This window comes from Leucoraja erinacea, chromosome 8 (genome assembly GCF_028641065.1).
Source record: "Leucoraja erinacea ecotype New England chromosome 8, Leri_hhj_1, whole genome shotgun sequence".
NCBI classification, from domain to species: Eukaryota; Metazoa; Chordata; class Chondrichthyes; order Rajiformes; family Rajidae; genus Leucoraja; species Leucoraja erinaceus.
In genome coordinates, this window is record NC_073384.1 from 46,748,263 (window position 1) to 46,773,183 (window position 24,921).

At 39.3% G+C, this 24,921-nt stretch overlaps 1 protein-coding gene across 2 annotated transcripts in view; it reads right to left on the reverse strand.

Annotated features, from left to right (window-relative positions):
* Positions 1-24,921, reverse strand: part of srbd1 (S1 RNA binding domain 1) — a 217,844-nt gene that overhangs the window by 177,177 nt on the left and 15,746 nt on the right. For both annotated transcript variants that reach the window (XM_055639640.1, XM_055639641.1), the window contains exons 8-11: positions 23,244-23,382; positions 16,570-16,666; positions 12,245-12,386; positions 1,264-1,367 (exon numbers count right to left, since the gene is read on the reverse strand). In XM_055639640.1, the coding sequence (XP_055495615.1) occupies positions 1,264-1,367; positions 12,245-12,386; positions 16,570-16,666; positions 23,244-23,382 (482 nt within the window). The remainder of the gene's footprint in view (positions 1-1,263; positions 1,368-12,244; positions 12,387-16,569; positions 16,667-23,243; positions 23,383-24,921) is intronic.

Genomic DNA, 24,921 nt, shown 5'->3' on the forward strand with positions numbered 1-24,921 from the left:
GAAGGTTAATCATAGCACCGGCAGGCCTTAAGCTACAAAGCTGCATCTGTGGCTGGGAAAAGATAACATCAGAGAAGGGTCTCAAGATCTACCAGGGCAGGAAAAAGTGCCTGAGAGAGCTTGATGAGGGGCCTCGCATTGACCATTACTTTCTAAAAGGTGGGCCAAATCAGTCGAGTGAAGCCCATTGGCAGGTTAATCACCACAGTCCACAGGGTATCAGCACCCCAGGCAAAGCTCAACCAAGTACTGTCCCACCAACAGACACAAGTCCAGAGCCCAACCAGCCACAGTCAGCGGTAGAGAGGAAGATGGAAGGGAAAAAAAGCCAAATGGAGCAGTCACTGGCTGTGGCTGAAGAGAAAAAATGCTGTCTGGGCTGCCACGCGACCATCTAGAGGCTAACCATAAGACACACACCCAGGTCTGACCTCCCTGCGGTGGGCCTGCCTCGACTGAGGGTGTCTTGTGATAAAAGGCTGAAACACCCAGTGACGTTGAGGTACACAACTGAAGATGTGTCTGATTGGTAGCAAAATCACCTAGTGGTCATCCCCAAGAATACCAAATGTCAATTGTAGTGAAAAACCTTAGGGATTGTAACATTCAGTCCTACTAATCAATCCAAAAATAGCATAGAAAATGGAAAGAATTTGGAAAAATGGAATTAAAATATTTGTACCCTTGTAAAATATCCTTAAAGATTCTATGCTAATCATGAAATTAAATGAACGTGCACATGACTTCTACTGCAAGTATAAACAACCACAGCACATTTAAAGTAGTTCAGTATCAAGTGGAATTTAAATCTGCAAAATCAAACAAACAGGCATTCAACGATGTTTTCTATCAACCTGCACTTGAATCAATATTTTGGACACATTTTAATACATGTAATAAATATAAACTATATACCTCACATAATCTGTATACCACATTGGCAATTTGCAAACTATATTTTGGTGCGTTTATGCATATTTACCCATGAAGTTTTCTTTTCCAACACTAGCACAAGGAAGTACAAATACTTTCCCATGGATAGGTAGAAAGGGAGAATCCAAAGACAAAATCAAGCTTCACAGTGATTTGGGTCTGCTTTATGCAGATGATCGAAACAGGGCAGGCATTCTCATATTTTAAATGACATATCCACATAGCCTGCTGTGGGAGTCTCACAAAGAGACAACAAAGAGATAAATAATTACAAACGGATAGTTATACAAAGTAAGTTTAATATTAGGCTGTACTATTACGCGGACAGACCTTTCATTGATGCACCATCCACAGAACATATTTTTGATTCTGTCAGGAATGTTGACCTTCACTGTCAGAATCTTCAATTTTTCCCCTCGGTTAATTGCCAGAATCTGAGTAGAAACATAAACAGCAGAGACATATAAAATACCCAAAAGACAAACTTACCAAGTCTCCTTACGCATAAGCACACGCTTGATGTTTTATTGGAAATCATACATATAATCGATTAAGAAAGATACCTTTATGGAATGTTAAGTGTAGAAATGGACTGAATGGAAATTGATAAAGCATGACAACAAATGAAGAGGGGATGAGCTAAGTCAATGAGTGCTGTCAGCAAAAAGAGACTGGAAATTGCACAATATCTTGTGATAAATTCTACTAGTTTCCACTTCTACTTAATAAAGATGTCCAAATAGCACTACTTTACTTTAAATCAGATAAACAATGAAAATGGTGTTCTATATTACTTATTCAATAACACAATCTGCGAGATAAACCTTTTGTGAGCACTTATGAATAGGTAACAGAAACCTCTGAAATGTTCCATTTTAACATGCATCAATAATCAACAAATAATTCAGCAGTTATACTAAATTGTTTAATTCAAAATGTATCCTTTTTTTTACATTAAAATTCACAAAATTTGTTTCTACACATGTTCAATTATTTTCAAAAGCAGAAAGTATTTTGTACTAAGCATCCGCGATTCCTTGTTTCTAAGTATCTTGCATTAATGTCTTCAGGCAATACACCCACAATTGAACAGCCTTTTTATATTGAACAACTTACAGCATTGAGCCCATTAGCTCAGTTACTCTCCAAATATACTGATAAAGAAAGCAGATCAAGCTGAAAGAAGATGTATAATCACAGTTCTCAATGCTGCTGATAAAAAAGCAATTAAAATGTTTTTAACAGTACCTTGTTTCACAACAATTATTCACTGTTCATATTAAAACAATCATACTTGCAATTCTGCTTACAAATTAACGCTCAGCAGATAGCTGCTTTCATAGATAAGAAACACACATGAATCATCAACAAAAGGAAACTTGTCTCCATATATTAATGGCAATGACAATTATTAATGCTTTTGTGAATGTTAGCACATTTTGTAGCTGGGTTGCAGTGGTAGACACATACAACCGCATCAGCAATACCTGAATGAAATCCCTACAAAGAAAAATGAAAACTGATAATAGCAACAAATAATAGACATTCTAAGATTATGACAAAAATTCAAGCATCATATGCAAATCCCTCTGGTTAAGAATATGGAGTTATGATTATGAATATGGAGATAATAAAGATTGCAGATGATGGAACTGGAGGTAGAAAAAAAAACACTCGAAGGATTCAGTGGGACAGACAGCATCTGTGGAGGGAAAGGAATGGCTGACATTTTGGTACGAGGCACTCCATCAAGACAAAGGACAAAGAGAAGGTACAGGAGCCTGAAGACTGCAACAACCAGGTTCAGGAATAGCTACTACCCCACAGCCATCAGGCTATTAAAACTGGCTCAGACAAAACTCTGATTATTAATAACTAATCATCTGTTATTTGCACTTTATCAGTTTATTTATTCAAGTATGTATATATTTATATTATAGTATATGAACACATTGATCTGTTTTGTAGTAAATACATACTATGTTCTGTGTACTGAAGCAAAGCAAGAATTTAATTGTCTTATCAGGGACACATGACAATAAACTCACTTGAACTTGAACTTGAGGATAGAGGATAGACAGTATAGGGTGATTCTTCAGTAAGTGTCTACTTTTAACTTTCTGGAAACCCGAAAATAAAACTTAAATTTTTGCAACTTTGAATGTTGTTTCACATAGATGAACATCTCTACTGTGGGAAAAATATGTTTGGCGCAATCTTTTAGAGAATTTAATTTATTTTTTCCTCTTCTTTTTCCAGGTTGCGTATTGCATTCAGTCATATCCGTCATAATTTTATGACGAACAACACTGCAAAATATAACTGATTTAAGAATCAAATTTTTGTCGCAGTCTTTCAAATTATGCAGTATCTTCCTCAAATAAACCACCAAAAAAAATACTGTTTCAGTCTAACGCATTGATTTTAAACCTTCGTAACAGTTTACTGCCGAAAAAAAGTGGTGATTTTCAGCAAGAATGGCAACATTCACATAATTTTTCACCAACTTCCGATAAAACAATATTAACTTCAGATGAATAGGCAGAAGCATACTGTTCATTTATCAATTACAATTGATAGTGATGGTCACTGTTGTATTATTTTACACATCATGAGCATAAAATACTCATGTGACGGATATGACAGCATGGTGGAGATGATCAAGTTTGGAAGCGTTACGTGGTGGAGATGACTAAAACTATCTTTCGGGTTGAGGTTGGGGCTAGGATTAGGGTTGGGGCTAGGGTTACTTACCCCTGATCTCCAGCTCCAGCACCATCAGCTCCAGCTCCATCTCCAGCCGAACACAAAGCCGTCGCATCTTCCCGTGACCCGATGTCCCTCTCCACACCCGGCCCTCTTCACCCCTTGTTCCCCTGTGGGAGGGGGATGACAAGGGCTGAAGAGGGCCGGGCGTGGAGAGGGACATAGGGTCACGGGAGGATGCAACGGCTGCAACCGGGCTTTGTGTCAGGCTGGAGCTGAATGGAGATCGGGGGTGAAGTTGCAGATGTGGCCGTGACGGGTATGGTGGCCCAAGCTTTTAGCCCAGGATGGCCTCGCTGGAAGGCCATGCCTGGCCATACCACAATGCCACATGGCAGGATTTGTTCTCCAGAACAAATCAAAAAAGAACGACTTTAAAGAAAAAATTTGTAAGAGTTCAGCACGTTTGGGAATGACGCTGAATACAGGTAACTACCAGCTATGCTGCAAAAAACAAGAGTTTTCACACGCTTCTGGTCCCACGAATCAGAAGAAAATCACAAGGTAGGGGACTTTTGAATTCCTCTGTAATTCGGTAATTCGCGTCTATTCTATTTATAGCCATGTGGGACGGCTCAACAAAGCTGAGTGACGGCAATGGCTCCAAACATCGGGACAAGACATTTTTGAAATAAACGGTAAGATTTATAATTTTATCAATAGAGGAAATTTTTTAAGGATGATAAATATTTTAATTATTAATACCTACCATTTAAAAGTATTTTCATTTCAGATAGATCCCCCATTAAATAAATATGCCGACTTGAAATTTCACTAGTAATGATCGGGACATACGGTTTTCGGGGGGGGGGGAGCATCGAACAGCGGGGGAAACATTAAAAATAACACTTTATTCATTTAGGGTTTCATCTATATTTATGAGGATTATGTTTATTAACAATATAGAAAAAGAAATGTGATTTTCCTTATATACAGCACCAAAGTAGACACTTACTGAAGAACCACCCTATAGAGGTGAGGGGGATAGTGAAGCAGGGGCTGGTGGATGACAAAAACAGAGAGGGAAGCTGGGCAAATGCAGCCAGATGGGTGAGGGGAGGATAAAGGTAGAGTCAGAGGCTGGAGTGTGACGTGAAGACACAGGAGTTTCAAATGCTAGATTCCTATAAGAAGGGTGATAAGCGGAATCAGATAAGGGGGCTAAAGGAAAGCTGGTATCTGATGGGGGTGGCAATAAGGGACCTCATGGGAAAAGTGTGAGTGATAGGTGGACGGAACCAAGTAGGGGGGGAGGGGAATATTGAAAAAGAGGGTGGGAGAACCCAAGTGAATCAGGAGAGAGGGAGCACACGGGCTAAGGGTTACCTGTAGTTGGAAAATGCAATACTCATACCACTGGATAGTAGGCTATCCAAGCAGAAAATTAGTCTGAAGAGGGGTCCCAACTCAAAATGTCACATCCACGTTTTCAAGAGTTGCTGCCTGACCCACTGGGTTACTCCAGCACTTTGTGGTTTTTATAGTTAATCAGCTTCTTCAGTTCCTTGTTTCTACAGAATATGAGGTGTTGTTCTTCAAATTTGCTATGGTCCTCACCCTGCAGTGGAGAAAGCCAATGATGGACATGTCAATGTGCAAATGGGAGTCAAAATGGCATGCAACTGGGAGCTCCGGATAGACATTGTGGACAGAGTACAGGTGCTCTGTGAACCAGTCACCTGGTCTAGGCTAGCTCTTGCCGACGTAGAGGAGGCCACAATGAGAGATCTTAATCATTAATGAGTTTGAAGAAGGGGTGCTTGATTGAGAGCCTCACCTTGAAGGATTATTTAGATTCCTAGATGGTAGCAAGTAGGTGGTGTAGGAACACCCATTGCACTTCCAGAAATTTAGCACTGTTCTGCAAGGGCATGAGAGCTAAAGTTTAGGATATGTTCTGAACTTGCTATACATATTACAATATACATATCCATTACAATATACATCAGCAATATACATTAGCAAATTTGCAGATGACACAAAGCTGGGTGGCAGTGTGAACTGTGAGGAGGATGCTATACGAATGCAGGGTGACTTGGACAGGTTGGGTGAGTGGGAAGATGCAGTTTAATGTGGATAAATGTGAGGTTATCCACTTTGGTGGCAAAAACAGGAAGGCAGATTATTATCTAAATTGTGTCAAGTTGGGAAAAGAGGAAGTACAACAGGATCCGGGGGTCCTTGTTCATCTGTCAATGAATGTAAGCTTGCAGGTACAGCAGGCAGTGAAGAAAGTGAATAATGGCATGTTAGCCTCGATAACAAGAGGAGTTGAGTATAGGAGCAAAGAGGTCCTTCTGCAATTGTATAGGCCCTAGTGAGACCAAACCTGAAGTATTGTGTGCCGTTTTGGTCCCCTAATTTGAGGAAAGACATTCTTGCCATTGAGGGGGTGCAGCGCAGGTTTACAAGATTAATTCCCGGGATGGCTGGACTGTCATATGCTGTGAGAATGGCGCGGCTGGGCTTGCATACTGTAGTTTAGAAGGATGAGAGGTGTATTATTGAGAAACGAAAGATTATTAAGGGTTTGGACACGCTAGAGACAGGAAACACGTTACCGATGTTGGGGGAGTCCAGAACTAGGGGCCACAGTTTAAGAATAAGGGGTAGGCCATTTAGAATGGAGACAAAGAAACACTTCTTCTCACAGAGAGTTGTGAGTGTGGAATTCTCTGCCTCAAAGGGCAGTGGAGGCCGGTTCTCTTGATACTTTCGAGAGAGCTAGATTTGGCTCTTAAAGATAGTGGAGCCAGGGGATATGGGGAGAAGGCAGGAACGGAGTATTGATTGGGGATGATCAGCGAAGATCACATTGAATGGCGGTGCTGGCTCGAAGGTCCAAATGGCCTACTCCTGCACCTATTGTCTATTGTTAATGCATTTGTAATTAGTCCCAAGTAATTAATATTCAGTAATTCAGTTAATCCATTTTGGATATATTAATGCCATTTAGTAAAAAGTACACAAATTGTACCAATGCCTTCGATGTCACCTCTCAATAGCACAAAACCCATAAATGGTATAGATAGGGCTATTTTGTTACAATAATTAGCTGCAACAATTTTAAAATACCATGTACCACATCGCGGTAAAGTTGGAGCTGACTGTGGGCAATCCACAATTTAGAACAGATGAGCAGAATCTTAATTGAAGAAATATATGCTAAAGAACGAATGAGGGAAAAAAAAGCAAAAGATTGAGGAAAGGAGGATCTAGGAATTGGAGACCATATTTGATGAAAGTTAAAATTAAAAAAAAAGTAAGCAGGATTTATGACAGTGAACAAACTGAGAATGAGGATAAGGCCATGAATTTTGGATGGGCTTAGTTGGTACCTTGGTATGAAGCTGGTGAAACACACAAGGATTTAGCAGCAGTAAGTCAAGAGCAGAAACAATATGGATATACAGAATACATTTTACGTTGGAAAATGTGCCAAGGCAGTTCATGTGACTGTTCCTTAACAAAGTTTAGCAAATGACAGATGGTTGGCGAAGTTAATACATTTTCAGAAGTGTTTTAGAGTTGGAGATACAGTGGAAATAGGAAGGAAATGCCACATGTAGAACCATGACAGCTGAAGGCACTCATTAATGGCAGTGAAATTAAATCTAACTCAGCTTCACTTTACGGAAAACCGTGGTAAGGCATTCTAGAATCCCTCACAACACCTGAATTTGTGTGTTTAAGAAGGAACTGCAGATGCTGGAAAATCGAAGGTACACAAAAAAAAGCTGGAGAAACTCAGTGGGTGCAGTAGCATCTATGGAGCGAAGGAAAGGGTTTGGCCCGAAACATTGCCTGTTTCCTTCGCTCCATAGATGCTGCTGCACCTGCTGAGTTTCTCCAGCTTTTTTTTGTGTACCTGAATTTGTGTGTCAGAAAGAACTGCAGATGCTGGTTTAAATCGAAGGTAGACCCAAAATGCTGGAGTAACTCAGCGGGACAGGCAGCACTTCTGGAGAGAAGGAATGGGTGACGTTTCGGGTCAAGACCTTCTCCAGACTGAGATCACGGGAGTGGACGGTACAGAGATAAAATGTCGCCGGAGACAGTAAGAATTGTAGGAGAACTGGGAAGGAGGAAGGGATGGAGAGAGGGAAAGCAAGGGCGACTTGAAGTTAGAGAAATCAACGTTCAAACTGCTGGGATGTAAGCTACCCAAGCAAAATACAAGGTGCTGTTCCTCCAATTCATGCTGGGTCTCACTGACAATGGAGGAGGCCCAGGACAGAAAGGTCAGTATGGCAATGGGAGGAGGAGTTAGTGTTGTACAAAAAAAAGTATTGGAATTAATACGTTCTTACTGTAATCTATTGATGAAATTTGGGACTGTTACCAATGGTCTGAATGGAACTGCTGGCATAGAAACATAGAAACATAGAAATTAGGTGCAGGAGTAGGCCATTCGGCCCTTCGAGCCTGCACCGCCATTCAATATGATCATGGCTGATCATCCAACTCAGTATCCCGTACCTGCCTTCTCTCCATACCCTCTGATCCCCTTGCCACAAGGGCCACATCTAACTCCCTCTTAAATATAGCCAATGAACTGGCCTCAACTACCCTCTGTGGCAGAGAGTTCCAGAGATTCACCACTCTGTGTGAAAAAAGTTCTCCTCATCTCGGTTTTAAAGGATTTCCCCCTCATCCTTAAGCTGTGACCCCTTGTCCTGGACTTCCCCAACATCGGGAACAATCTTCCTGCATCTAGCCTGTCCAACCCCTTAAGAATTTTGTAAGTTTCTATAAGATCCCCTCTCATTCTCCTAAATTCTAGAGAGTATAAACCAAGTCTATCCAGTCTTTCTTCATAAGACAGTCCTGACATCCCAGGAATCAGTCTGGTGAACCTTCTCTGCACTCCCTCTATGGCAATAATGTCCTTCGTCAGATTTGGAGACCAAAACTGCACGCAATACTCCAGGTGTGGTCTCACCAAGACCCTATACAACTGCAGTAGAACCTCCCTGCTCCTATACTCAAATCCTCTTGCTATGAAAGCCAACATGCCATTCGCTTTCTTTACTTCCTGCTGCACCTGCATGCCTACCTTCAATGACTGGTGTACCATGACACCCAGGTCTCGCTGATCCAGGCACAACTGCTATAAATGCTGAATTTTGGCATTTGATGCCAAGTTAGAGATGTGCTGTCCGATTCATAGGACTAAACTTGCCAATTGACTGCTATTGGACACCTACGAAAATAGATTGCAACGTTTGGGGCCATAAATATGGCAGACGGATTGCAATGAAGATTGTTAACAATTTTTTACCATGGGATAGATTAAAGATTTTTATCAAAGCTAAGTAAAGTAAAACCCAAATGAGATAAGGGTTTATGCATATAGATCAGTGAAAAGTATTAGTTAAAAAAGTGTTGCCCTTCCTTCATAAGGAGACGTTTTGATAACAAAATGGCTCAGGGTAGATATCTGTAGTACTGTGTACAGCTCTGGGCACCAGGCCTTGGGATAGATATAATGACCGCAGGGGAATCTCAAGAATAGATTTTAAGAATGTTACCAGTTGCGAAAGTCAACCATTTCGAGGAAGAATTTAAATCAATAATACATTTTCTGGAATTCAGAGTGTAACTTTTTTGTGCTTTAAAGGTAATTTGCTTGGAGATACATAAACTTTTTCTGGTTGTTTAAAAGCTGGAAAGGACAAAGTAGCTGGAGTAACTCAGCATCGCTGGATAATACGATAGGTGATGTTTCAGGTCTGGACCCGAAACATCACCTACCCATGTTCATCAGAGATGCTGTCTGACTAGCTGAATTACTCCAGCACATTGTGTCTTTTTGTGTATTAACCAACATCTGCAGTTCCTAATTTCCTCACTTTTGAAAGCCTTCCACTTGTGAGCCATCCTCTTGCCTGCAAATGGCGTCTCCCCATCGAAATCTTAAAGTTCCCATCAGGCCTGAAGCATCTATATCCTGGAATGTTGAGCTGCCAGATCTGCTATCTTTTAAAATCCTTCCCCAGATATTAGTCCCTTTCTTGTGCAATCACCTCTGACCCATAGAGATCCCAATGATCAAAAAGCTTGAAACCCTGTCCTCTGCACCATTTCCTCAACCTATTCTTCTATTGCTTCCCTCACAAGATAAGCCCCCACCATGGGACTTAATTGATTGCTTTCTGGAAGCACACAATGATGCAACAATTGATTTTAAATATTTGAAATTATAGACATTGGGAGCATAAAAACAAAGTGTTGAATGCAGTTTGGATACAAACCAGTCATGCTTTCGCTGAAAGGAGTAACATGCTCAAGGACTCAAATGGGTTGTTCCTATTTTCCATCATAACATGCAAGAGAAAATCAAAAAAGTTGATTTTTTAAATCCTATTAGGAAGAACAATGTCATGCAGCCAGATAGATATAAGCCGATAAGCAAGCTGCCTCATTTTTGAAACTTATTGTTTGCAAAGAATTTCTATTATGTTACAGAGCACGAAAGATAGGAAAATAAAGGTATTTAAAATGCTCTCACTATAATTCTGTGCTTGTAGATTTGCCAGTTAGCACTGCTCAACATGCAAATCTACCTGCCACAGATTGGTTATGATGTCTGTATGATCTTCACTTGGCCACTACTATGGTCATCTGCAGAAATGGAGAATCTTACGTTAAGAGGTAAAACCTACAGTGAGTCTCAACCTGCAACAACCACAATTACTACTGGTCATTACATTGTGAAGTACAGGTTTCAGAGAGAGAAAAGGCAATGCAAGTTTCTTTTTAGTCTAAATAAATAGAAATGGGAATTAAAAAAAAAATATTAAACAACTAGCATATATTGCAAATCTTAGAACAATGATACTTAAATCTCCCAGAACATTTCTTTATTGATAAACCTCCTTTTACTTGTTAGATGCTGAAAGTACTGTCACAACAGCACACTGTGTGTCATTAAGATGTCTTTAATTCAATTATAGGCAAACTCAGACATGTCACATATGTTAAACGCAATGGTTTTACATGGCTGCAAGGCACTCGACTGATTTACGGACATCAGCGTCACCATTCCAGTGACAGAAATGGCTTGGCATTTTATGGAACGAAAAAGTAACGAAAACAGTTATGCGCATCACAGTTAAGTGAACAGAACAGAAAGTACAGCATACTGCCACAGTAGATGATTCTCTTGCTACGTGTGTGGAAAATAAAAGTGACAAAATTCATTGCTTATTCTCAGAATATTCAAAGGGCATTTGGTGCTGGGACAGGCAACAATGCAAATAAATATACTATACCATTATAACACCATGCTGAAAGAGCAGTCCATGATCGACTAACTGCCAACTAAGGTAAAAATAATACGTGGGTTGAAGTTTTATCCAAAGTTGAAAAAATTTAAGATTGTTTTGTAAATAAGTGGAATTTCATTGTAATATAATTAGAAAGATTCTTTGGACATCAAAAACAATTATAAATGTTGTACCATGTACCAAGGTGAATCCAGAAGCAAACATGGACCAAATAAGACAGTGCCAGATTATCCTGCTCCACTTGCTCAAATCCAAAATGGACTAAGAATGGAATTGAATTCCTGCAGCCATAAACATGTTTTCAGTCTCCATTAAACACAAAATAACAATTGCATTTTTTTTCATGCAGTTTGAGAGACAAGCAGCAATTCTTGAACATTAAAAGGAAGACTTGGTGCTGAAACCCCATCTATGCCCTTATCAACTATTCCAGTGCTCTCTTAGCCAACCTACCATCCCCAATAAGCATCAACTAATCTAATAATTTGGTCTTTACAAACATCCTGCGTCATTTTACTTGCCTATAACGCCTACTGCACAACAAGCCTGGTGAATCCCTTTGATCTCTAACCCACCCGATCACAGGGACATCTCCCTGCTTTACAACTTATCTGTAACCAAGTCTCAGGATTCTTGTCCATCTTCCATTTTATTGCGCACATCCATGTTTCCGTGCCTGCACATCTTACCCACTTGCGCCTCCAGCTCAGATTCAAACTTCAACATCTAACCTTCGTCATATTACACCTCAGTGCAGTTTACTGCGATAAGTTTCCATGTAAAAATCACTGTGTTGACTTCCCATCTACCTCCTTGGAAATCTTAGACCTATCTTTGTTCAGACTATCTTACACTAAATGTTGTACCCTTTACTAAACTTGAGAAATAAAGAAGTTTCAGAATGTTTGATACCAAATATCAAAGAAAGGGTTACCCCCGCAACAAATACTACACAGACAGCAGTTATAGTGACCTAAATACCTTAGTTTGGTACTGTAAAATAATCGCCCTTTATTTTTGATGAGCTACTCCTGTATTGCCACCCAATAGAAAATGTGTCATTGTTTGCATGCATGAACAGTTGTCTCTTATACATCCAGCTATGTGATAACAGTTGAGCAGCAGCAGCAACTGAGAGACAGTATAAAGTTAAATACTTGTAACCTTACTATGTATTTAAGATACTCTGCTGCAGTAAAATTTCTGTTATTCAAAAAAATTAATTGCTTTATAAAACTGTGATGACTATTCCTTACCTGGTGATGATGTATATTTCCAATACTACTACTGAAGTCATGGTACAGGCGAAATTTCTCAGTATCTTTTTTGTTTCCATCTTTCTCCTTTGCAGTTGCTTTTGTCAAAGTTGACTGAATAAAAACAGTATTTGGTTCACACCTATAAAACACATTTAAAGATATCAATATCAATTTGTATTATTGAATTTGCATTCACTTGTATATTTAAGAAAGTTGATACATGCAAAATCTCTTTAAATCAAAGCTCATAGAAACATAGAAAATAGATGCAGGAGGAGGCCATTCGGCCCTTCAAGCCAGCACCACCATTCATTGTGATCATGGCTGATCGTCCACAGTCAATAACCGGTGCCTGCCTTCTCCCCATATCCCTTGATTTCACTAACCCCATCTCAAAAAAAAAACTTCTCAAGTTTTGAGTGGCGCGGCGGTAGAGTTGCTGCCTTACAGCATTTGCAGCACCAGAGACCCGGGTTCAATCCTGACTACGGGTGCTGACTGTATGGAGTTTGCACGTTCATCCCGTGACTGCGTGGGTTTTCTCCGACATCTTTGGTTTCCTCCCCACTCCAAAGACATACAGGTATGCCAGTTAATTGGCTTGGTGTATGTGTAAATTGTCCCTAGTGTGTGGAGGATAGTGTTAATGTGCGGGGATCGCAGGTCGGTGTGGACCCAGTGAGCTGAAGGGCCTGTTTCTATGCTGCATCTCTAAACTAAATTAGAATGAAAGATCAGGTGGTTCAGATACATATTCACACTCAGTCAAGATATATTTACATACAGAAAACTAACATACATATAAACCATTATGTTGAAGAAGTCTAAATCATTAATTATAGTGCACTCCATAATGTTTCTGTACTCCACAATTTGAGATTTGTAAAAGAGAAAGAAAAAAAACAGGAAGGAAAAAAAACAACAAAAAAAAAAACTTGTGGTTAAAGGGCACGTTGTCAGATTTAAAAAAAGGCGATTTCTATACATTTTAGTTTCACCATGTAGAAATTACAGCAATGTTTATACATAATCCACCCCCATTTCAGGGCACCACAATGTTTGGGACACAGCAATGTCAGTAAATGAAAGTAGTCATGTTTAGTATATTGTTGCATATCCTTTGCATGCAATGACTGCTTGAAGTCTGTGATTCATGGACATCACCATTGGTTGGTGTCTTCTCTGGTGATGTTCTGCCAGGCCTGTATTGCAGCCATCTTTAGCTTCTGCTTGTTTTAGGGGCTAGTCCCCTGCAGTTTTCTCTTCAGCATATAAAAGGCATGCTCAATTGGGTTCAGATCGGGTGATTGACTTGGCCTCTCAAGAACTGACCATTTTTTAGCTTTGAAAAACTACTTTGTTGCTTTAGCAGTACATTTGGGATTATTGTCTTGCTGTAGAATGAACCGCCGGCCAATGAGTTTTAAGGCAGCTGTGGAGGTCTTCCTTGGCTTGCCAGTCCCTTTGCGATTAGTAAGCTCACCAGTGCTCTCTTTCTTCTTAATGATTTTCCAAACAACTGATTTTGGTAAGCCTAAGGTTTGGCAGATGTCTCTAACAGTTTTATTCTTGTTTCTCAGTTTCACAATGGCTTACTTGACTTTCATTGGCACAACTTTGGTCCTCAAGATGATAAACAGCAATACAAGTTTCCAAAGGTGATGGAAACACCTTTTTGAGTATAGAAGTTGGGATGTAATGTTAAAATTGTACAAGGCATTGGTGAGACCAAATCTGGAGTATGGTGTACAATTTTGGTCGCCCAATTATAGGAAGGATGTCAACAAAATAGAGAGAGTACAGAGGAGATTTACTAGAATGTTGCCAGGATTTCAACAACTAAGTTACAGAGAAAGGTTGAATGTTAGGTCTTTATTCTCTGGAGCGCAGAAGGTTAAGGGGGGGGGGACTTGATAGAGGTCTTTAAAATGATGAGAGGGATAGACAGAGTTGATGTGGATCAGCTTTTCCCTTTGAGAATAGGGAAGATTCAAGCAAGAGGACATGACTTCAGAATTAAAGGACAGAAGTTTAGGGGTAACATGAGGGGGAACTTCTTTATTCAGAGAGTGGTAGCGGTGTGGAATGAGCTTCCAGTGGAAGTGGTGGAGGCAGATTCGTTGGTATCATTTAAAAATAAATTGGATAGGCATATGGATGAGAAGGGAATGGAGGGTTATGGTATGAGTGCAGGCAGGTGGGACTAAGGGAAAATAATTGTTCGGCACAGACTTGTAGGGCCGAGATGGCCTGTTTCCGTGCTGTAATTGTTATATGGTTTGTTATATGGTTAAAGACTGGAGGAAAGACTAGGTGCTGAGAGCTCTCTTATACCTACATTAAGGAGGCAATTAAACACACCTGAGCAATTACATAGACCTGTGAAGCCATGTGTCCCAAACATTATGATGCCCTGAAATGGATGGGCTATGTATAAACATTGCTGTAATTTCTACATGGTGAAACCAAAATGTATAAAAATGGCTTTTAATAAAATCTGACAATGTGTACTTTAACCAAGTGATTTCTTTTCTATTATAAATCTCAAATTATGGAGTACAGAGGCAATAAATAAACGATGGGTCTTTGTCCCAAATATTATTGAGGGCACTGTATTTGCAAGTGAATTAAACTAATTTTATTTATTCTTGAAACCGAGCTAAAAGATACACCGGCTACAAATCTGTCTGCAGTGCAAGAGATGATTGACAGCTGCTTGAAGTACATTTATGTGGTGCAATTAGAAATGAATAAACTTGAGCAGAACGCTGGCAGAAAGGTAGAGAAGCTTTAAAAAGACAAGGCCAGATATTGCCCTGCTGAATATGGAAAATTAATAGTACTTTGTCAAGAAGTGGTTTCTTGAAGTCCTCATATTTTATCGGGTAGAATCATGCAATATCGAAGCAGGTCATTCAGCCCACTATGTCACATCTACCTTGGCAATTCAAGTGCTTGCATAGACACTTTTTAATTCAGCTTCTAGCATTCCTCCAGGCCGTGTATTCCAGCCATTCGCCATTCTCTAGGTGAAAAGGTCCTTTTCATTTCTCTTCTAAATCTCGTATACTTTACTCTGAATGCATGTCTTCTAGTTTAATCCACTTCATGTACAGGGGGAGTTGTTTGCGTCTTTCCAATCTAGACTGCTCATAGTCTTCAATCATGTCTTCTCTGAACATCCTCTAATCCAGGGAAAACAGACCTATCCTTTCCATTCCCTCCTCAGAACTGAAATGTTTAATCCCAGACCTACATCCTGTTAAATCTCCTCTACATCACCACTATCACATATTTCCTACACTGAGGTGACCAGAACTGCACGCAGTATTCCAGCTAAGGTTTGTCCAATGTTTTATAAAGTTCAAGCATGACCTCTCTGCTCTTGAATTAAATGCCCCAACTAATGAAGGCCAGTAACCTATATGCCTTCTTAACTATGTTAACAACCCTGTGTTTCCACATTCAAAGATATTTGAGCTTGAAAGCTATCTCTGTTCCAATACTCCATAGGACCCCACCATTCCTGGTGTATGCCCTAGCCTCATTAGTACTCCCAAAAAATATTACCTCACATTTACCCGAATTAAACTTGTTCTGTCATTGCCAGGGTACTAAAAGGCATAAAATAGTAAAACAGCTGTTACGCAACGGGGACAAGACAGATAAATAAACGTGTGCAGGGTTTGCAACTGGAGTTTTAAAGCTAAAAGCACAATGCACTGTGAAAAATTGTGTAGGTCAAGCATAGCTCCCCTCTTGACATTCGATGGAAAGAGTGTGTGTCAGTTCAAGTACATTTTAATTGTTCTCATACAATGTCTACTTTTATCAGAATAGACTTTTTCCCCTTGAACAGAGCCAGCACCCTTTGGGCTTGGAGTTGAAAAATATGCTGAATGTTGTATCAGCTTATGCAATTGTTGTCACTTTTGGTCCAGTAAAGGCTTTTTCCTCCAAACAGAATAAAATGAACACGTGGTAAAATAAACACTAATGCAAATAAAACTGAAATAGTAGATGGAAGGCTCAGATTCTATGATCAGCATCACCAGAAATATGGAGGTAGATTACTTGCTGTCATAGTCAGGAACTGAACAAAAGAAAAAAACTTCCATATTTTTACATTTCACAGACCAATTACAATAGCTTCTTAATAAAGCACTTCAAACGCATTCAAAATAATAACATAGTAATATGCAAAGGAAAGACAGTCCGATTAACATGCCGTAATAATAAGCACTGACCAATGTTTAATTAGGATCCCCAAAATTGATCATTTATTCTGAGCTTTCCATTTACACTTCATCCGACTTACTTACAATTTTCGAATATGGTCCAATGTGTCCCTGTCTTTTGACATCATATCTGCTAAAATGTGCTGTATCCCTGTTGCTATTTCAGTCATATTTGAAAGGCCTGGAAATGTTGAAGCAAACATTGTTAGCAACCTGTTGCATTTCATTTTTATTACTTCACTCCTCTTCACCAAATTACACTTCTTGCTCTCGAGCACCTTATTCAAGTCACAATTCCCAAATACCGAGGTAAACGGTTAATATTAATTGACTAATCCATTAGTAATATTTCTAAGGTTGCCTCAGATAAGAAAATGAATTAGATCGAGTCAAGGAATACTCAGAGGATTCAAGGCAATTTAGATACGTTGAGTGAATGGAAGTAAAAGGTGGACAGTGCAAGATCAATAGCTTCAATAGGAAAGAGGCAGTATTATTTAAATGGCAATAGATTGGGAAATGTTGACATATAAAAGGGATCAGGATGCCCTTGCACAAGAGTCACCGACAAAAAAAACAAGGTGTTGCAGCAAGCAGCTATGAAAGTAGATGTTTCTGATTGTTCATTGCAAGAGATTGAGTACAGGAACAAAGATGTCTCACTGCAATGAGACAGACCTTGGTGAGACACTCCAGGAGGAAAGTGCATATTAGGATCTGTTTGCCATAGAAGGAATGGGAAAATGATTAGTCTGGTAAATCAGACTCCTTCCTGAGAGGACAGGACAATTGTATGACAGAAGGTTAGTCAGTGAGGCCAGTATTTAATGGAGGTTAGGAGAATGAATGAGAAATTATATTTAAGCAGACAAAATGTGACAGGGCATGGCATGCTCAATGTAGAGAGGAGGTTTCTTCTGGGTGGAAGGAGCAAGTCTCAAATTTAGGATTAAAATAGCAATATGCAGGACGAGTTATTTTGGATTGAGGTAAGAAGCATCTTTCATATTGTTGAAAAACTGAAAAGAAACAGCACGTCATTATTGAAAAAAGTAGTTGAGCATTATCTATTATTTGAATGTATTTCAGATAAATTTGGTGTAAGCTAGCAATAAACAGAAAGCCGCTTCAAAGGATTTTTTTTTGTGATAAAATCAACAAGCCAACCCCACTTTCTGTGCTGTAAATTTGGATATTGTCTGTATCAGTAACACAGGGAAGAGTGCATTTTGTATTTATCTGTACGTCCAATGCCATTAATGTTTAATAAAATTAAAGTGAAAATTGTTTGAAACACTGATGTCATTGGACTTGTTCATGGAAATTTTGCAACTTCTTGATATATTATCACAACAGACATAATTTCTCAAATTTAACCCGTATATTTGGCTTCCTATAGCTAACATCAGTTCTGATTACAGAAACCTTTATTTGCTCTAAACAGTATCCCTGAGGCTTTGCCAAAATAACACTAACCATAAATAAAAAGATCGAAACTTTGATTGCTGTTTATGTTCTAGTATGCAGTGCACTACATAATGTTTGGGACAAAGACTCATCATTTATTTATTTGCCTCCGCACTCAACAATTTGAGATTTGTAATAGAAAAAATCTCATGTGGTTAAAGTGCACATTGTCAGATTTTAATAAAGGCCATTTTTGACATTTTGGTTTCACAATGTAGAAATTACAGCAGTGGTTATACATTGTCCCCACATTTAAGGGCACCATAATGTTTGGGACACATGGCTTCACATGGGTTTGTAATTGCTCAGGTGTGTTTAATTGCCTCCTTAATGCAGGTATAAGAGAGCTCTCAGCACCTAGTCAGTCCTCCAGTCTTTCCATCACCTTTGGAAACTTTTAGTGCGGTTTATCACCATGAGGACCAAAGTAGTGCCATTTAAAATCAAAGAATTATGAGACTGAGAAACAAGAATAAAACTGTCAGAGACATCAGCCAAACCTTAGGCTTACCAAAATCAACGGTTTGGAACATCATTAAGAAGAAAGAGAACACTGGTGAGCTTACTAATCGCAAAGGGACTAGCAGGCAAAGGAAGACCCCCACAGCTGATGACAGAAGAATTCTCTCTATGATAAAGAAAAATCCCCAACCACTTGTCAGACAGATCAGAAACACTCCTCAGGAGTCAGGTGTGGATTTGTCAATGACCACCGTCCCCAGAAGATTTCATGAACAGAAATGTTGACAGATGAGACGAAGACTAACTTGTATCAGAGTGATGGCAAGAGCAAAGTATGGAGGAGAGAAGAAACTGCCCAAGATCCAAAGCATACCACCTCATCTGTGAAACACGGTGGTGGGGTGTTATATGGCCTGGGCATGTATGGCTGCTGAAGGTACTGGCTCACTTATCTTCATTGATGATATAACTGCTGATGGTAGTAGCATGATGAATTCTGAAGTGTATAGACACATCCTATCTGCTCAAATTCAAACAAATGCCTCAAAACTCATTGGCCAGCGGTTCATTCTACAGCAAGACATTGATCCCAAACATACTGCTAAAGCACCAAACCTTAGTTTTTCAAAGCTAAAAACTGGTCAATTCTTTAGTGGCCAAGTCAATTACCCGATCTGAACCCAATTGAGCATGCCTTTTATATGCTTAAGAAAAAACTGAAGGGGACTAGCCCCCAAAACAAGCATAAGCTAAAGATGGCTGCAATACAGGCCTGGTAAGCATCACTAGAAAAGACACCCAGCAACTGGTGATGTCCATAAATCGCAGACTTCAAGCAGTCATTGCATGCAAAGGATATGCAACAAAATACTAAACATGACTACTTTCATTTACATGACATTGCTGTGTCCCAAACATTATTGTGCCCTGAAATGGGGGGGGGGACTATGTATAAACACTGCTGTAATTTCTACATGGTGAAACCAAAATGTATAAAAATGGCCTTTATTAAAATCTGACAATGTGCACTTTAACCACAGGTGATTTTTTTTCCTATTACAAATCTCAAATTGTGGAGTACAGAGGAAAATAAATAAATGATGGGTCTTTGTCCCAAACATTATGGAGGGTACTGTGTCAGAAAAACAAATCTTATGCTGCTATTTTCCTTTATCTTCCTCCTAAAATATAATAACATAGTGTCAATGCATACTGATAACGGTCTACCTTTATTCTGAGCACAAACTGCATTTGTTGTCACAGAATGCCCCCTAAGGTACTACAAGAGCAACTACAGATAAAAATGTAATACGATTTTAAATTATACATCAATATCATTATTCCGCAATAACCCCACATAATTTTCTGACATAAGGAATTGAATGGCCTATCCCTACTGCTAATTAAGGTAGATAAAAAATTCTGGAGTAGCTCAGGGGGTCAGACAGCCTCTCCGGAAAAAAAGAGGGGTCTGAAGAAGGGTTTAAACCCGAAACATCACCTATTCTTATACTCCAAAGATGCTGCCTGACCCGCTGAGTCACTCCAGCATTTTGTGTGTATCAGTATAAACCGGCATCTGCAGTTCCTTCCTACACACTATTTAAAAAAATATAAACATTCTTATCTACCGTAGCTAATTCGTACTCATGCGTTTATAGTCTGTTTAAATTTAAGACTCTGGTTTCAGATTAAATTACTTGCAATCTTTTACAACGCTCAATATTGTCCGAAAAAGGCTCATAGCTTCTAGATTTCAATTTCTTTATGCATAATACTAGATCTAAAAAAACAATTCCTTATTCCTCAACATGCCAATGAAGAAAATGTATCTTAAACATTCTGCAAATTCATCCTCCACATTATGACTGCTGATTTGTTTTGCAATCTACTTGCAGGTTAATGTCTCCCATGACGATAGTATAAACCCTAGTTAGATTATCACTATTGTTGTGGGTTTAAAGACAATTCCTAGCAATGCTTTCTTCTTCTTGCTGTATCTTAGTTACACCTAAACTTATTCTAGTATTTGATATCTCGTGTATGCCTTTATCTCGTCCTTCATTATCAGGGCTATCCCTTCTTTTCTATTTATATCTGTGCCATCTGTCACCCACTGAAATAATTTGATTATCATTATCCTGCACCATTGCCCTGTCTTTTCTCTAACTTTATACATTTCCCCTCATCTGAGCCCCCCTCCCCAGAAACATCAACTATTTATGTAGCAGCCTTATCTATTAACTGAGGTATTCAATTAGCTATGATACTGGCCTAATCCTGCCCTAAAAAGAACAGCTCCTTCTTTTCCCAGTACTGGCACCAATGTTCCACTAACTGAAACACATTTCTTCCATGACAATCCTTGAGCCACATATTGAACTTTGATTCAACTAATTGCAGACCAGGCGTGAGATGCTAAATTGTTCACTCACTTCTATTTTTTATGTTTTTATTTCTTATATGTTAAAGATACAAAGTTAAGGAGATGTATCGTATTGTTTCTTTCTATCCACCATGCTCTGTCCCAATTAATCCATTCCTTTAGTACTTTCCGCAGCTTCAAATCATCCCATAAGTTTCTATCTCTGCTAATTGCCAGTTTGAAAGCAAAATATATTTGACATTTTTTAAATTCCAATAGTTATAAATATTTACATTTGTTCATGTGGAGAAAGAAAAGGGATTAAATAATTTATCTCTAAATGAAATTCTATAACAAAATTATTTTTAAATCCCACCAAGAGAATTAAAGGGTCAAACAAATATGATACCATATTTTCAAAATATACAAGTTATAATACTTGTTTTAGAAAAACTAAAATACTTGGCTGGGATGGATACCCAAACATAAATTAATCATTTGAAGTCTATCGTAGCAATTATAAATGAGCAACTTTCTTCAATTTATTGTATGAAAAGAGAACATACACCACAGCAGTGATTGCCTCGTTTGTCCAAAAACAAAGATGTTGTTCAGGAAAAAACATATTAAATTGATCAAGAACGGGTTTTAGCACATACATTCCATTTTCAATGAGCCAATTATAAAGCTGGTTTGGATGTATGCCTATAACCCATTGCTAATCAATGTGATTTCTGCCACAGCTTTTCTGTGCCAACTGGCTCACCTGACAATGATTATTATCAACCTCATGTCAAGTTGAGTTTATTGTAATTTGCACAGATGGGGAAGTAGAGCAACAATGAAAATCTTGCAGCAGCATCACAGGCACAATCAATACACAAAAAAAAAATCATAAATTATACATAAATTGTACAAAACAGTGGAGAAAAATAGACTGAAATAAAACAAACTTTATAATACAGAATTGGAAAATAAGTCCATGTGGCCCAGTGATCTGTTGCCGCGGCAGTGTTAAGGTTGTGCAATAGCCTGAAAATTGGAGGAACATAGCAACTCCTGAACCCAGTACTGGTATGGGGCTTCAGGTTTCTATTGCTCTTGCTGAATGGTAGCAGCAAGAAGAGCGCATGGTTAGGATGGTGGGGATCTTTCATGACAGATGCCGTCTTCTTTGGGCTACACCTCACATAAATGCTTTCGATGGTGGGGAAGGCTGTGTCTGTGATGGACCAGGTTGAGTCTCTACTCTCTGCAACCCCCTGTGTTCCTTTGCTTTAGAACTGACTTATTTGGAAGTAACAATGCAATCAGACAAAATACTTTCCATTGTGATCTGTAGAAGGTCATTGAGAGCATTTGGTGACATGCTGATTCTCTTTCAACTTCTTTAAACAGATTGTAGTGGTACAAGTGTGCATTCTTTGTGATACATTTATGTATGTGCTGGGCTCAAGGTAGGATATCCAAGATATTAAAGCCCAGGAATTTTAAGCCGCTGACTCTCTCCATCGTTGATCTACCGATGAAAATAGGCTTGTGGTCTCCAAATTTCTATTCTGAAGTCAAAGATTTCACCAACTAATTTATAAATGGCAAATCCAATTGGCGGTCGAGCACGGCCCCTGCTCACCACAAGAACCAGAGAGGATGGAGTCGGTCAGAACAAAGCAAACCGGCTGTGGGAGGTAGTGCAGTGGGCTGCATGGCGGAGGGGGTTGTTGGAGGCCCTGCAGCAGCCTGGGGCTCAGCGGGATCAGGCGCCGTACCAAGATGCTGAGCGTGTGAACCGGACGTGACCTGCAGCTGCACGGAGCGGTGAAGCACACTGTGGAGCACACCAACGGCAACACTTGGCCTGGCCGACCCTGCAATGCCGCCAGGACAATGGGCCTCATAACCAGGTTCAGAAACTCTGTGCTTACAACTTGAACATTATAATCGTTACAACACTTGAAAATGTCGCAAAATCTGGTGACTCTTGTATACTGTCCCAATGTACTATTTCTTCACACTTGTATTGTATCGAAGTTGTGCTTATGTATAGTAATATTTGTACTCAACAGTATGCAAATATACATTTCACTGTACCTCTGTGCCAGCGAACCATTTAGCCATTGACAAGAACAAAAATTAAGGAATAAAATAATGAGTGGATGACTTTAAAATTGAATTCTACACATAGTCTAATTATCCTCATCATCACTGCACCAACAGTACATATTTTTCTCGATATGCTACATGTTACGAGGTCACCTGGCATATTAAAATGATTTCACAATATGTTTTTACAAAGTTAAATCCAACTTATTTGCATGTTTTAATAATGATAGGAAGAAATAACATTGAAAAGACTATTGGACAATTAGGCCATCTGTGATCTTTCACATCTTTTTCTCCCGGTCGCAAAACAAAAGATAAAATAAAGCAAAATAATGATCAAGAATCTGAGGGGGAAACTTACCTTTCACATTTGGTTTTATATAAAGATTTAGATTAAGTTCTCCTGGACGGTCAATCAATAAATTTGCTGCAGGTTCAAGGCCGAGCTGACGTGCCTTCTGAGCTTTTGTCTTTGTGCTTCCAACTTTGTAAGGAGCAAACTGAAAATAGTCAAGGAAGTATATAGATTTTAAAGGAAAATAGCAATTGACATATGGAAATTGTATTATACAAGGGTGTATTATATTTTGTAGTATAAAATATCAATAGGAAACTCAGTAATTGGATTATACCATCAGAGCAAAGTGCATAGCTACATTAAAAATATAATAAAAAGGATCTCTAGATGCCAAAGATGGACACAAAATGCTGGAGTAACACAGAGGGTCAGGCAGCATCTCTGCAGAAAATGAGAAAATGGACAGGTGACATTTCAGGTCGGGACCTTTCTTCAGACTGATTGTGCTAGGGAGAGTGGGGGGGGGAGCTGGAATTGAAGAGAAAATAAATCAGGACAAATTGGGGCCGGCACCAGATGAACTCATGCCAAGAGGTTCCCTGATGGGCTGACTGTTGACTACAGATGGATGTGAGCCCAAGAGGTATACACAAGTTCGTAAGTTATAGGAGCAGAATTAACCCATTTGGCCCATGGGGGGGGGGAGAAAGGAGGTGTTTGTTTAAGTAACCTAAAATTGAAGAATAGCCTCATCTAAGGCATCTTGTGTTCCCAATGTGGGGTCCTGTGCATTGGTGAGACCAAGAGTAAACGCAGCGACCGTATCACTTAATACTTGCACTCGGTTCGCCAAGGCCTACTGGATCTCCCAGGTTGCTAACCATTTTAACTCCCCTTCCCATTTTGAATTCTGCTTCCAGTCCCCCCCCCCCCCCCCCCCCCAGCTGAAGAAAGATCCAAGCGCAAAATGTCACCAGTCCATTTTCTGCAGAGATGCTATTTGACCTGCAGAGTTACCCCCGCATTTTGTGTCCATCTGCGGCATTAAAACAACTGGGCATACAATGCTTCCTTTATTGATCACTGGCCACATAATTGCCATTTCTGAACGGGTTTAAATATAATAAATCGGCAAGTATGAGGAAATGTAAATTTGGATGAAATTTACAATGAAAGCTGCAGATGCTGGAATTTCAAAGTAAAATAAAATTGCTGGAAATGTTCAACAAGTTAGCAGCATATGAGAAGAAAACTGGTATTAACATTTCAGACCGATAAACTCCCATTAGAACTGGGAGATGTTTAAAATAAACAAGTTTTATGCAACAGAGAAGAGTGTGAAGATGGGAAAAGAGTTAAAGAGAACAAAAAATGGAAGGTCTGTGATAGGGCCGGGTTCAGATGAAAGTGATGCAAGTGGAGTGGACCAAGCGAGATTATTGGTTCCCTTTCTTCTCCAGCACAGATGGAATGACTGCTTTGCCAGATACTTCTGCCAACCAGCAAGTCCGACCCTTAGCTTCCATTTTCCCGACACGCTAATTTGCCAAACCAGTCCCTCCTTTACTCGATTTCCTGCACTGTTCCAAATTAGCTATATTGCAAACTTCTAAACCAACAACAAATTTAACAATGTCACTATTAAGGCCTCGTGGTTCACATTTCTGGCATATGTAATTCTGCTATAATGCGTGTTTCCAAAATGTTAAATAGATATACTGTACTGTAACTGCAAGTTAGG